Source organism: Alligator sinensis, unplaced genomic scaffold (genome assembly GCF_000455745.1).
Source record: "Alligator sinensis unplaced genomic scaffold, ASM45574v1 scaffold2151_1, whole genome shotgun sequence".
Taxonomy (NCBI): domain Eukaryota; kingdom Metazoa; phylum Chordata; order Crocodylia; family Alligatoridae; genus Alligator; species Alligator sinensis.
Genome location: NW_005843363.1, coordinates 39,682 through 54,835, shown reverse-complemented (window position 1 = coordinate 54,835; position 15,154 = coordinate 39,682). Strand labels below are relative to the sequence as shown.

Genomic DNA, 15,154 nt, shown 5'->3' with positions numbered 1-15,154 from the left:
GGGGGGGGGGGGGGGGGAAAGAGAAAGAAAGAATGAGGAGGATGGAGTAGGGAAATGCAGCAAAAACTGAGTGCAGGTACCAGATGTTTATCTGTGCATCACAGCGAAAGGGAACCAACTCACCAGAGTATGTCAGAGATACAGCTGTCCCCCCAAAAACCTTATTTTGTATTAAGAGATTTATAAAAGTAAATATATTAAGTTTAAGGTTCACTGACATTAACAAAGCAATATGCCTCTCTATTAGAGAACATCCCTGCCTGAAAAGCTTAGAGGCCTATTTATATCAACAGAACGCCCAGGGAAAAGATCAGCTAAACAGTAATTGCATATAGAGTGCAAGATAAAAATAAAAACTGGAAAGCACAGCAAATGAAATAAGTTTAAAGAAAGAGACTGCTTGAAGCATGGATAATTTCAAGTATATAGCACAAATAAAGGATACCAATTGTTGAAGAAAGGGAGGTACAAGAAAAGAATGGATAAAAGGCCAGAAGCAAATGTAGGGGGAAAAACAAAAAGAAAGATATGAAAACAAAATATGGGCAGGAACAAGTTTTCAGCACAGATTTTTGAAGGGGACAGTCAAGAACATCATGAAGAGAAGTAGATAGCAAGCAGATGAATGAGGACTTCATGAAAGCAGATTAATGGGGAAGATTTTTCTAGCAGTTTTGCAAGAACCATACTTACTTATCATTTCTTCTCTGTCCAATTCTTGTGCCAAGATGGTGTCTCTGAAAACAACAGAACCACAACAGTAGATTCAGTAAAAAAACCCAAACAAATGCATGGAGAAAACAAATGCTTACATTGACTACGTACTCACTTTGCATTGACAAGCATGATTAACATTAGAAAATACATAAAGAATGGATCTGCTTGTTGTAGGTATCCATCCCATATTGCCTGAGTGACTTCAGCTGAGCAGTAATAAGAAAAGAGGCTTCCAAGCTGAAAAGTTAAAAAATGCAATTGAAAAGAGAGCTAGAAATGATTTTAGTACAACAACAATACTGTAACAAAAAGAGACAAGCTAGCTAAAAGACAAGCATGAGAGGCATATAGTATTTCATATCTGCATCATGGATTAAAGGCTAGTTTTACCCTTAAAATCACTTTTACAAAAAGTACACTAGTGAGGCTCAATGATTAAATAGGTCTTAATTTGAAGAAAACCACTTTCAAACACTAAACTGCTTACCCCACAAACTCATTCTGAGATCTGGGATTAGACTAGAATTTTTTTCTGCTTCATATGCCTTCAGCAAAACAGATTTTGAAAAGTTGTACTTGGCTTATAGTTTTGATATTCAAGGCATATATGAATACAGTTCATTTTCCTTGTTCTGCATTTGCACGTAATACCAGTCAAAACTAGCAAAAGCTTGTTTATTTATTTAAAAAGCTGCACTTTGGCCCCAGCTCCAGAGCAAGACGCACAGGCGGAAGCCCATTGTGCCCCCGTGAGCCCCGGGACCCCTGACAACCCCCAGCCTAGCTGGAGGCAAGCAGAGCCCATGGTGAGAGGGACCTAGCCCACCTGCATGGAGGCAGCTGAGAGGAGCTGAGGAGGGTCACTTCTCCCCGCCCTCTTCCCACTTGGCCCAGCCCCCCAGGGAGCCACGCTACTGGAGCCTTGCGAACAGAAGGTGCAAACAGGTGTGCTTCTAGGCCTGGTGTGCAAGTTAGCGCAGGAGTTCATGCAGGAGGGCGGGCAGGAGGGGCACGAGGCCCTAGGCAGCAAGCCTCAAGGGAGCAGTTGGCATAGTAGTAGCCAAATTATTACTGGTGCAATGATGGGTGGGACACATTGCACCCCAAGGTTTACCCCTGCAGCTGGATCCCTCCCCTCTGGTACTTCTGAGGCCTCCACCCAGACAGAACCCATGGTTCCAGCCTCCATTCAGACGGAGCCCCTGGCTCTCAGCTGTAGGGGCTGCCTGGCATGACTCCAGGCACATGGGATCAGGAGCACTGCAACCTCCCCTTGTGAGGTTTGCTCCATATTGGAGTCCCTGGAATGCCAGACAGTGCTGCTCCAGACTGCGGTGCAGAGGCTGTGTGCCATCAGGGATGGCAAACAGGAGACTGACTCCTACTGCCAAGCCCTTTGCCCCAGGAAAGAAGAGGGAAGACCTAGGTCACCTGCCAGGACTAGGGAGGCCAAAAGGCACTCCCATACTGTCCAGCCAAGGCTCACTGTACCAGGGGCACCACCCCCCTGGATCTCTGCAACAGGTATGAACCTCTTGCAGTACCAGTAGAGTTTGCAAAGCTGTCAGCCACTGCAAGTAAGGAAGAAACACAACCAGCTATCATCGATGATCTTCCGAGGTCCCTTCCAGCCCTGATGTCTATGAAATCTATGAAAAAAAATCTATGAAATCCCTAAGACAAAATGCAGAGTGGTCATTGTGGGCAACTCCCTCTTGAGGGGGACAGAGGGAGCAATCTGTCAACCCAACCCCTTAGCCTGGGAGGTTTGCTGCCTCCCAGGAGCCTGTATCCGGGATGTGGCTGAGAGAATCCCAAAACTTATCTGGCCCTCCAAACACTACCCTATGTTCCTTATCCATGTGGGCACAAATGACACAGCTCGGAGCAATCCCAGCTGGGTCGCAAGTGGCTACAGGGCTCTGGGAGCAGGGTTCAGCTGAGGCACCTGACTACTGACACCCAGGAAAAAGCCAATCTGCTTAATGATTACTTTGCGTCTGTTTTTCACCAGCCCAAAGGGACCACCCTGCCTAACATGATGCAGGATGACCAGGGTGAGGATGAATATATGCCCACCATTGGTGTGGATCTTGTGAGGGCGCATCTTGAGAGGCTGGGCCCCCATAAATCAGCTGGTCCAGACAGGTTGCACCCAAGAATGCTAAAGGAACTGACAGACATCATAGTGCAGCCGCTGGTGAGGTTACTCAAGAACTTGTGGCGCTCAGGTGAAGTACCTGAAGATTGGAAGAGAGGCAGCGTGGTGCCCATCTTCAAGAAAGGGAGGAAAGAAGACCTGGCCGGTCAGTTTGACCTCAAACCCTGGGAAGATTTTGGAAAAAATTATCAAAGAAATCATTCTTGACAGGATAACAGAAGGCAACATTCTGAAGGACAGCCAGCACAGGTTGATCAAGCAACACCTACACGCAACAAGTCTCATTTCCTTCTATGACCAGGTGATATATCACCTGGACAAAAGGGAAAAGGTTGATGTCATATATTTGGACTTTAAAAAAGCCTTTGATCTGGTGTTCCGTGATGTCCTCATGGAAAAATTGGGCAACTGCAGCCTCAAGTACTCCAGTCCGATGGCTGGAGAACTGGCTCTGAGGTTAGACCCAGAGAGTGGCAGTTGATGGAACTGAATCAACAAGGCACTTGGTGACTAGTGGGGTCCCCCAAAGCTCAGTTCTCAGACCTGTACTCTTTAATGTCTTCAAAAACTATCTGGACACTGATGTCAAAAGTGGACTGGCTAAGTTTGCTGACAACACCAAACTTTAGGGAAGAGTGTCCACACTTGAGGATAGGCTTGTGATCCAGGCTGACCTTGACAGGCTTGCAAGGTGGGCAGATGAAAACCTGATGGCATTTAATACGAAGAAATGCAAGGTGCTCCACCTTGGGAATAAGAACCCGCGTCACATTTACAGGCTCAGCAATGCTACGCTTGCTAGCATCATGACTGAAAAAGACTTGGGGGGTCACAACTGACCACAAGATGTATATGAGCCACCAATGCGATATCGCAGCTGGCAAAGCAAAAAAAACTCTGGCTTGCATCTACCGATGCATCTCAAGCAAGACCCAGGATGTCATCCTCCTGCTGTACTCGACCTTGGTGAGGCCCCAACTGGAGTACTGCATCCAATTCTGGGCTCCACAATTTAGGAAGGACGTGGCAAAGCTTGAGAGAGTTCAGAGGAGTGCCACATGCATGATCAGGACAAGAAAACAGACTTTATGAAGAAAGGCTGCGATGTATGGGACTCTTCAGCCTGGAGAAGCGCAACCTCAGGGGTGACTTGGTGGCAGCCTGTAAGGGGTGTGCATCATGATCTTGGGGAATGCCTGTTCACCAGAGCACCCCAGGGGATGACAAGGCCCAATGACCACAAGCTCCTGCAAGATCGTTTTAGGCTGGACATAAGGAAAAACCTTCTTTACTGTCTGAGCCCCCAAGGCCCAGAACAGACTCTGGTGCAAGCACCTACTCTGGACACTTTCAAGAAACATTTGGACACTTATCTTGCTGGGATCCTTTGACCCCAGCTGACTTCCTGCCCCTTGGGCAGGGGGCTGGACCTGATCTTACAAGGTCCCTTCCAGCCCTAATGTCTAGGAAATCTAAGAAAATTAGCCATTAATGTCAGCAGACATGACTGAATACATCAAGAGAAGCAGTGAGTTCTTTTTAAGATGGTGCCATTTTTTATACAGCTACTTTTCACAGGGTCATTCATTATCATAGACACATGTGTGGCACCTTCATACAACTGAGAGATGAGTTACTAAACATCTGCCAGCAATGGTAGCATTTTTAATCACTGTAAAACAAACAAAACCAAAAACCCAAAAACTAATCTTTGGGTATACACAATCCTAAAGAAAGCATCCTTTGCTGCTATGAAAAAAATTCATAGCACATGAAAGAAAATAATTTTGTCATTTCCTTCCAGATATCTTGGGCAAAATTTGTAACAATGCTCAATTGAAATGTAAACTACTTTATCAGTTTAGAATCTTATTTAATCTTCTGTTGTATTACCACCATTGTCATAAACTTTCAGTAGCACTTCACCTGCTTTTAAGAGTGACTTTGTGAGATTTTAACACCTCCTGATCTACAGCTGTAATAAGAGTCAGAGGCTTAGCACAAGTATAAAATGAAGAACTGCTGAAAGCAGCCTCTCTTTGAAGGACAATGATGCAACCATAATGTAAGAGCCTCTTCTTACGTAGTTCTGTACTTATAAATTTCATCCCAGCCCTTGAAAAAAGTCAGAAAAAGGAGTCACCCCAATTTAGCTTCCTAATACTAAGTGAAATTTACCATCATCTTATAGTCTCTTACATAGCAAGTGTTCTATGTGTAGAAAATTATTATTGAAAGGTCATCTTAAATTAATTCTCCCCCAAGAGTGGTGAGTAAAGAAGAGGTGAGAGGCAAGAGGCCAGACCTCCATCCCTTGTCCTCCCTGCCCATTTGGGGCAGGAAGCTGCTTTGGATGATGGCTGGCTAAACCTAGATTTGTACGTGCATACTTATAATTTTAGCAGCCCAGAAACGTTATGGGTCATCACCGAAGTTGTGCGCATGTGTGTACACACACACACACACACACACACACACACATTACAGACTTCTTAAAACAGAATGGCATTGTATTATAGCATTTAATTTTCTATGCTAAGTCATCAATAAAGCTATCAAACTTTCAGTACAATCTTGTGGTCCTGATACACAAGACTAACATTGAAATCAATAGGACACATACTTGCCTTACTTCTCAATCAAGTTAATTAAAAAACTGAAGTAGGAAGAAACCTAGTTCTTTAAATAAATATCATTCCACAATTCTATAAACAATGACAGGTTTGAATATCAGTTCTGCATGTGGCTTTCATTTCACATATTTAGCAGAGAGGGATTTGAGTTTATACCAAGTTACTCTAGCTATTATTGACAATCCATGAGCAGATGACCACATGTGGAACAAATGCACAGGTGGATAAGTATTCTGGAGCAGGGACTGGCAACCTACAGACATGGACATGGGACTTCAGCAGCAGTGTCAGCATGGGGAAAAGTGGCAGCAGGTGTTCTTCCTGTGCCAGCAGAGAAGGAAAAAAAACAGGGGTGATGGACACAAGGAAAGTGTCTGCCGCCTCTGTTTTTCCCTGGCAGGAGCAGGGAAAAGTAGCGCACTGTTTACTTTCCCCATGGCAATGGTGAGGAAAAGTGGCAGGAGTGGTTAGATCCTAGCGACCACTTGTGTCTAGCCTAAACTGGGTCAATTTGGCCCACAGCCTTTACTGATTGTCAACTGCTGCTCTAGAGTATTGTAAATTAATCTCCTGGAATATGACAAATCACTGATGTATATACTGTCACCCAAATGTAATGCCAATTATTTCCAACTCCTAATATCAAGGCCTCTGTATGCATATGTTGTATTAAAAGCTATATATTATGAATGAAGACCTGGTGTTCACAGCACCTTGCCTCCTATTAGAATTGATTATAAAAAGATAACACATGCACAACAAATACATCTCTATGATCTTCACATATTCCAATACACTTTAAAGTTATTTTAAAAAAAACAACAACCTAAAGTTCCCTTATATTAGCATTCTGTAACTTGGCAGTTTTCACTTAAAGTTTCTACAGAAATTTATTTTTCATTATGTTTCCCTACTTTCACTTTATTACCCAGTTGAGTGCATATGAGTCTGGTGTCATCTTCTTAGTGTCAAGAAAAGAGCAGAGTTCTGGTTCATGGTACTGGAGAAGCAGCCTAAAGAGATGAAATGGTCTCCCCTTCAGAAAACAATCCCTGAAAAATAAGGAGCAAGAATAATTATAACAAGTCCACAATACTCCAGTCAGCAGGCAACCTCATGTGTATTAAGACAAAAAAACAACAACATAGGGACTGATCCTGTGATGACTTACACAGTCAGCCACATTGAAACTGGCTGAGTAGTAAGGACAATTAGATGCTTTTGCAAGATTTAAACTGTCATGTAGTAGTAGCATCCACACAGATTTACACAACTGAAAAGGCATCATGAACTTGAGTGTGCCACATTGAAAAAACAGACCAAAGTGATTTTTAAAAGTGTCCACTGCTCATCTTGAAAGCATAGGACATTTAAGGGGAAGAATTTACTTGTAAGATAGCAGAGATAGAAGTTGCTTTTACAGTAAAATTAACTCTCTATGAAGACCTCCAATCAAATATAGTTATCAATTTGAGCATCTCATATGTGGACATTTTGTAGGTACTGAAGCAACTGGTAAACACCCCAATACACTCTTTTAAACGTTCAATGCATTATCTTTGTGATACCCATATCTATGGTTTTGCTGACAGTACAGAAACAAAGTACAAAGTTGACAAAAGAGAAACCCAAGTGTTCTGACTGCACGGTTGCTACTGAGCTGCCGAAACAGGGAAAAATGTGGTTTCACAACATTGTCAAAGCAATGAAACACCTGTACTGGCAAACCATGAAGAGCAGCTCAGCGACGCCAAAGCCTCTGGGAGGTAAGATGTAATCTGCAAACTTGTTTCCAGGAGCCTAACCTGAGAAGATCAGAGGTGAAAAGGGTATCTCACCACAATGCGGTACAAAATAAAGTTAGTTGCAGACCACACTAACCACAAAATGTTCTAGCGTTTAGCCAATCACAGTAAAGGTTAATCCAAATTTGGTCCTAAATTCGGCTTAGATGCGAATAAATTTGAGCAAGGTGTGCAGATCTTAGGGTTCTCATAGAAGCGTACTGCTGGGGGAACAGATAATTTAGAAGTTTTGTGGGTAGTGCATGACCAACGACTTAGGTGACCTGCTCCAGGCATCATCTTTAAGGGTGTTTTTAGAAATTGCGCTTAAGAAGTAACAAGGCTTGAGCATGCTGTATTGGATTTTGTGAGTATACTCTGTTTATTCCTTTTCTCTTAAATAAACAAAAGCTTGCTTCAAAGATCTGCGTGTCTATCTTAAAATAAGTTATACCGTTCGAACCATTACAGGTACGACAATTTTAAAAGACTTCTGTTTTCCCGGGATTAACAGTGTAAGTGTACGCTGAAGGCACACAGTTCATTAACCTTTTCTTAGCAAAACAATTTGAGCTCACAACATAATTTCACTTTGGACAAACATTAAATTTGTAGCCCCCTTGGAAGGAGCATTATAAAATTGCCACAGAGGCATAGAGCAGCATGCTCTGCAACAAGGGGGTGGACAAGGAAGTAGCTAGCTGACTGACAGCCTAGTGCTGCTTATGGGAAGTGGCAAATAAAAGTGTAGCTCCACAGAGACCAAGAGCAACAAGTGTATTTCCTGGCAGCCTGCAGGGAAGCAACCAGCAAAGCTGCAGCTTTCCAGAGACTGATGGCAGCAGCCCACTGCCTGCTGTGGGACAGCAGCAGACTCTCAGTGAGTGCACTTCTACCCCCAGTCTCTGGGAGTTGCAGCTCTGTTCTCTGCCCCACTTGATTAAATGACAGCTAAGAACCCAAGCAATGCTCAATAATTGTCCACCATATTCTCTGACCTCACATCCCCAGTGTTGTACAGTGGGATGTTCAGGAACCAAAAGATCCCTTGTCTCACAAAAGTACAGACATTGCATGTGACACTATAAAACAGAGTGCTACAGAGAATCCAGGAATATTTCTGATGGTGCTACTTGGGGTGTACACATCTGTCTTCTTGACTTTTGACACTTGTAGCACTACCAACATAACATCTGTCTGTGGTCTCTGCATGGTTAATGCATAAAGCTGTTTAAAATCATTCAAGCACACTTTACCAAGTCCCAATAGTAAAAGTAGGCTCATATTAAAAACAAAACAAAAAATCAGCTTTAGTAATTTAGAGAACTATGTACTTCCACCTACAGTGAAATATAAGCACAATAAATATTGCATTTCAAGACTGAACTCTTTTTCTCCGATTAATGAATTAATTAATAATTAATTAATTCATTAATTTCTTTACTACACTTAGCAAGACAACCAAATTTCTAGCGATCTATCCACATATCTAGTCGACATGCAACTCACTGCCTCAAGAGCAGAGAGCGAGTTCAGATGCCCCTTTCTTGGGCAAAGAAGGCAGCAGGACAGCAAGCTCAGCCACTGGAGAAATGAAGAGGCAGCTTTGGACCGCAGCACAATTTGCATTTGAGGCAGGATAGTATCAATATTAATAACTTATATCATAAAAGTTTTCATAAAGGTTGCTTCATTTTTGATAGAGAAAATATCTTTTTGCAATTAACTCTGATACTGGAAATCTAAACGAATCAACTGTGCTACAGACCGCCTGTGTATCCTGAGGTGAATTACCTAATTATCTTGATTGCCTTATCTTTATAATAGGAATAATATTTTCTCAGCAGATTTTTGTCTTGTCTCCTAAGATTAAACTCTTTGAGCATGACCTATCTACTGATATGCATTCATGGAACACCACACACATTGGGGTATCAAATCTCATTTAGAATCTCAAGGTACTACCATAATCTTAATTAGAACACAATTTTTTTGTAGTAATACTGGGAGAGTAGTTAGTCTAAACGCAAGCATCTGTTTCACTTGGATTAAATACACTCTCATGTATGCAATAAAATTTACAATAGCATAAGGGAGTTTGGCAGTTCTGCTGTAAACAGTAATATTGCTTTATTTCTGCAGTAAGCTGTATGTTATTTGCTAAAGACACCACATATTTTTTGATAAAAGCCATTTCACACATTCACTGTCAACAAATACAGATCACATGCAAAAAATATGCATTTACCTGGGAATATACTTGTTCATGATTGCATAAAAGCAGTTGTACAAATCACTACGTGGAATTTGAAGATGAAGCAGCGGCTTGAGTAAATGTATCCAGCCGAGACAAGAAGAGTATTTAACATTACGTGACTTACAATAAAAGGTAATAACAGACTCAATGTCCAAAAGTAATACTGACTTCTCCTCTTCTGGAACTGACAGCTGGTCTGGAAAAACACAAGCATAACATACTTAGAACTCATGTTAACAGCCTCATGGAATCTGCTAATGCTGGGGTTGTCAACCAGGGGTACACATACCCCTGGGGGTACCAGTCTTAGTGGGTAAGCGCAGCTGGGAGGGGACTGAGCACCGCCGCCTCCCAGGAGCAGGGCTGGGGTGGGGTGAGGGCAGTGGCACCCCTTTGTGGGGCAGGAAAGGTCGCATGCGGCGGTCGCATGCGGTGGGCCCCTGGTGAGCTTCTCCACCCAGCAAAGGGGGCGCTGCTGCCTTCACTCCAGCCCAGTGAACTTCCCCACCTTGCCCCGGTCCTGCTTCTGGGAGGCGGTGGCTCTCCGTCCCCACCTCCCTGCCCTGTATCCAGCTGTGTGTTATTCCCCTCTGCTTGGCATCCAGTCACACCCCTCCCCCCGCTTCAGCATCCAGCTGCCAGTGGTACTTAGACTAAAAAAGGTAGAAAATCCCTGTGCTAATGGAATAGTTTCAGAGGCTGATCATGCCTATATATACTACCGCATTTGCTTTTACATAAAAGCTTGAACCCAGTTTGAGAGAAAAGGTGCAAATAGGATTAAACCACTAGCCTAACTTTTCATGAGCAACTTGTTATTTTTTTTTTTGTATACAACTGTACAGTTATAAAGCATGCTGGAATGTCATAGCACAGTACAAACAGAGAAATCGCCACATCCCCCCCCCCCCCCCCAAAAAAAACCCAACCCCAAACAAACATGGAAACTCCATATTTATAAATTTGTGCACTAAATGCCCCTTGTTACTCCCATTTGGAGAACTCAGCACAACACCTGTTCTGAGCCCACAAGAAGCTGAGAAGCGATTCAGTTTCCCCAGACTTCACAACGAACTCTTTTCAGTTTCAAAGCTCAACCCACAGTGCATACTTCTAATTCTACACAAGCCTACTTGCATACAAAACGTAAACTCTGACCTCACTTTGATTAAGATATGTTCTGTTTATACAAGAGCACAATGGTACTCTCTATGATGCATTATCTGTATATAAAAAATATGAATATGAAGTTAAGGTTTTTCTGCACTTGATTGTGAGACAGCGCTCAAAAGGAACTACAGGCTGGGGTTGGAGGCTACTGTAAATTAGACATGGAATTTCCAAGAGAATATATATGTCCTGATGAAGCCAAGTCAGTAAAATATAGTTTAAATCAACATGTAAACGAATAAGAATAATTATAATAATCATTACTTATTTTCATATTACATTCAATTTTGTCTTTATATCTTCAATATTTGTGCTAGTAATGTAATGTATAGCAGAATCTATCATCGGGAGAAAAGGGATGTCAGCTAAATGGCTGGTAGCTGGGCTCTTTTGGTATCTAGGAAGGCAGCCTGAGATTATGGAATAAACATATTAGCTGTTAGCTAAAAATAATGAGCAGTTAAATTGGTTATCTTTAGGTCTCTCAATTAACTAAGATGAAAAGGGAAATTCTCAGTGCTGTAGTTTCAGCAGTTTGGACTCTGGAAGATAAGGCTACACTAGTTTATATGCTACTCTCTTTCAAGGATAACCTGGTAACCACAGTAGCCAAAGAAAAAAAAAAATCTTCTTTAGTTAAAGCTTAGGTTTCTAGCACTGGAATTGCAAAGTATTCAGTAATCCAATTACAATGTTTCAATGGTACAACACATAAATTGAAGCTGATGTGCATGGCAACTTACTTGCTGGTACTTCGAACTATCAAGACTGCATTCTGAGGAAATGCATGACTGGCTGAATTCACAGATGAGTTTCAGATTCTTTTTTATATTAGCATTTTGCCACCTTGATTCACATTTAATATGGGAAGCAGTAGAAGGAGGGTTTGTTAGAGACAGCCTGGTCAGCAGGGAATTGTAACCTGTAGGTTATATTTATTCTGTGTCCTTGACTTTCCATCTCTGGCTTCTACCACTAATAAGCTATACCACCAACTTGTGGCCTGCATGTCTTGCCCAGACCTGAGAAACAGCAGTTTGTGCTCAAAAACTAATCTAAAATTCAAAATAAATTTTAACACCAATGAAAATTATGTATTTTAAGGGCTTCTGAAATTTGGCTGCTCTTCAGTGTTAATTTTAAGATCTGGGGCATGTGCAGAGTGACATTTTTCTTTTAAGGTAAAGAAATAGGAGTGACTGAGAAGAAAAGAGTGAGTCAAACAATAGCTGCTCTTTCAAAACAGTTGAGAATTCTGTAAGGAAATCCAGGGGTCTTCACTACGCTATGTCTAGTAGCAGGTACTGTACTTTTGAAGTTGCAGTCTCTTCTCTTTAACATACTCTTCTGCGTTGCTAGGTGAAAGACCTAAATAAAGGGGGAAGCTGACTTGTACAAATGAAAATTTAAAAAAGACCATTTTGGAGGAGCTAATTACATTTGGTAACATTTTCAGACAAAAGTGTATTAAATGCACAGTGTCCATTTAGGCTTATTTTTTATCTTCATTATGAAAACACCAAGTCAGAAAGGGGGACAAAGCCTCTTCTAAATATTAATATTAGAGGGGAATAAATTTATTTACTTGGTTTTAAAACTGGATATAATTTTATAATGTGAGTATTTGCAACAGTTATAAAAATATTATTGTAGCTAGTATCTATCTGACTGCCCAATGGAATAGAATGAGTTAAGCTGCAGCTAACAGTGGAATTAGAGATCTTTCCTCCTAAAAATGCTGCTTGAACTGGTATTAATGATAAAAGTAGCTGGCATTCTGACCTGTTGGCCAGAATCAAACCATTGCTTCTGCACTGTGTCAGGGGATACTTTACTTTGCTGCTCTTTGTGATGAGCTGGCAACCTGCAGTTATTAAAGATCCCTTGGCAATTTCCATAAAAGTATGCAAGCATTTTAGTTCTCATGCTCAGGCAAAAGCCCAACTTGGGCAGGCTCATTCTGCTGTGCTAAATTTCCCTCTATTTTCTGCTGGAAATGGAATTTGCCCTTTAAAAAAAAAAAAAAATTTACTTCAATAATACAGAATGGCAAATGCATTTTCTTTCCTTGCGGTTACATTTTCTTTCCTTGCGGTTATTAGTTCTATGTGAGGTGATCACCAGGAATCCAGGTTTTCTGTCTCCCATGGGAAAAGGTGCAAAACTGTGGATTTTCCCCTTTAAAAAGGAGAAAACCACAGGAAACCAGCCTGTAATACGCTGCTTGGGCATGGGGGGGGAGTGGCAGGAGGCAGGTGGCATCATGTGCGTGTTCACACACGTGACCGACCTATAGTCAGGTAGGGTAGTGGGAGTAGCCCCAGTAGTTGGATACAGGTAAGTCTATGGGGGGAGCAGGGGGTTGGAGGGCCAGGGCCTAGGGACCATGTGGGGAGCTATGCGTGCATGCATGTATACAAAGGGGATGGGGGGGGTGAGGGAAGGGGGTGCCTGCCAGCACTGGGGGAAGGTGTCTAGGCACTGTGGCTGGGAAGGAGGGCTGAGGCAGCACTTGGTGTCATCAAGGAGCCCAGCTCCACACTGTTGCCAGCGGGGCCTGCCTAAAGGCACCTGCCCCTCCAGTGGTGGAAGTGGGGAGGGGAGGTGGTGGGGAGCTGCATGGTCAGGCCAGGGGCCAGTGCCCATGCTCTCACGGGCAGGGATGGGGTGGCAGGCCACCTGGCAGGGCACAGGAGCCGCAGTGCATGATGGGGAGTGCCACAAGCACCCCCCTCCTCCTTCCTCCAGCCCAGCCCAGGGGTCAGTCCTCCCCACTGTGCCACAGCCCCAGCCTGTGGCACGGGGCAGTGTGTGGTGCCCCAGTCACTGCATATGCTTCTACACGAGGTGTACTGCATGCACCTCATGTTGGAGGCTGTTCTTGCCATGTCCCCACAGACAGCCATCCTGTGAGTTCGTGAGGGCCAGACAAGGTGGCATCAGCAGGGGCCCCCTCCAGCACGGCAGGGTGCAGGGGCTCTAGATCAGGAGTGAGAGGCACCAACAGAGCTAGAGGGTGAGGGACTGTGGGTCAGGAGTGAGGGGCAGCAGGAGGGCTGGGGCAAGGTACTACCATATCAGGGCTGCTCAACATCACAAAGCATCTGGGGGGACAGCTGCAGCTGGACTCATGTCTTGGTGAGCGAAGGGGGCAACAGGAACTCTGATTTTTCATGATAAAACAAACAAACAAAAACCCCCAAATCCCACCAAAATATACAGGTATTAAAAATTTATTTTATTAAAATGAATGAGGCACTGGTAAGCTTCCAAACTGCTTTACAATTGTGAATATATCAATAAAACATTGTGTTCACGGAAAGACATGGATTTGGGGGGTGTTAAAAAATCAGAGAATTTGGGCTGCAGCCATCCCTAAATTTTGCCATAGCCCCTCCCAATGCTGCCAACACCTGCCTGGCGCAGCCCTGGCTCTTCCTGGGGCGTGGGTGGAGGCGGGGGTTGAGCCAGGGCTGTGCCCAGCAGGCGGCAGCAGTACTGGGAACAGGGTTGGGGGGGGTGGGAACGACGACACTACACTGAAATTTGGGGAGGTATGCAGCCCCCCCTCAAAGTCCCCTCCCAGTGCCACCGCCCCTCTGCCCCAAGCCCAGCCCCCACTGAGAAGAGCCCAATGCAGCCCCAGCTTCTGCCCACAGCTGCAACCCACCTGCCCCTCCCAGATCGGGGGGGGGGGAGAGCACACACCCCTCTAGAGGAGCTGCGGCTCCACCCCCGCCTCACCCTGGCTGGGTAGCACCTGTCCCACTCTGTCCCTCACCGCAGGAGGTGTTGATCTGCCCCTCCATGCCCCTTTCCTCCAACCATAACAGATTTACCAGCTGCACGCAAGTCTCCAGGATGCCGGGCTGTGCTCCTTGCTATCTGCATGCACGGGCATTTATCAGTCAAGTTATTGGCCACATCAGGCTGATTTCCAATACAGCCAATTTTCTTTATAAGTTGGTGCCAATCTGATATAGGGCCAATGTATTGGTTCACCTCTAGTTTAAAGTATGAAGGACATTACATTAAGACCATAAAATTGGGAAGACAAACTTTTTGTTGAAAGAAAATTAACTATTAGCTTTCTTCCCATTGGACTTTGTTTAGTTTATGCAATTTAGCATGTACCAGAGAATACTTTGTGTATCTATGATATCATCCACTCAAAGGTCTGAGTTTAGATAAAATTCTGCTTACACATTAAAAGGTATCTAATGATTCTTCCATGTTATGTACGCTTTTGCCTTCCGTACCCAGCCTCCGCAACAATGCAAGCTTTATTGAGACAATTATGTTAATTACATGCTGTAAGAGAGCAGAGATGGCAAAAAGTTTTTATGCAGACTGTGTAATCAAACTTACCAATTAGCTCCTGGCAATCCTTATATATTATACTCTGTTCTGGTAGATCTAAAGAACCATCCCA

General features: G+C 43.5%; 1 protein-coding gene across 2 annotated transcripts in view; it reads right to left on the bottom strand.

Moving 5' to 3' along the window:
* The window catches only part of TBC1D23 (TBC1 domain family member 23), a 61,920-nt gene that overhangs the window by 30,821 nt on the left and 15,945 nt on the right, over window positions 1-15,154 (bottom strand). For both annotated transcript variants that reach the window (XM_006038478.3, XM_006038477.3), the window contains exons 3-7: window positions 15,091-15,154; window positions 9,544-9,748; window positions 6,440-6,563; window positions 830-954; window positions 694-737 (exon numbers count right to left, since the gene is read on the bottom strand). The exon at window positions 15,091-15,154 is cut by the window's right edge and continues 30 nt beyond it. In XM_006038478.3, the coding sequence (XP_006038540.1) occupies window positions 694-737; window positions 830-954; window positions 6,440-6,563; window positions 9,544-9,748; window positions 15,091-15,154 (562 nt within the window). The remainder of the gene's footprint in view (window positions 1-693; window positions 738-829; window positions 955-6,439; window positions 6,564-9,543; window positions 9,749-15,090) is intronic.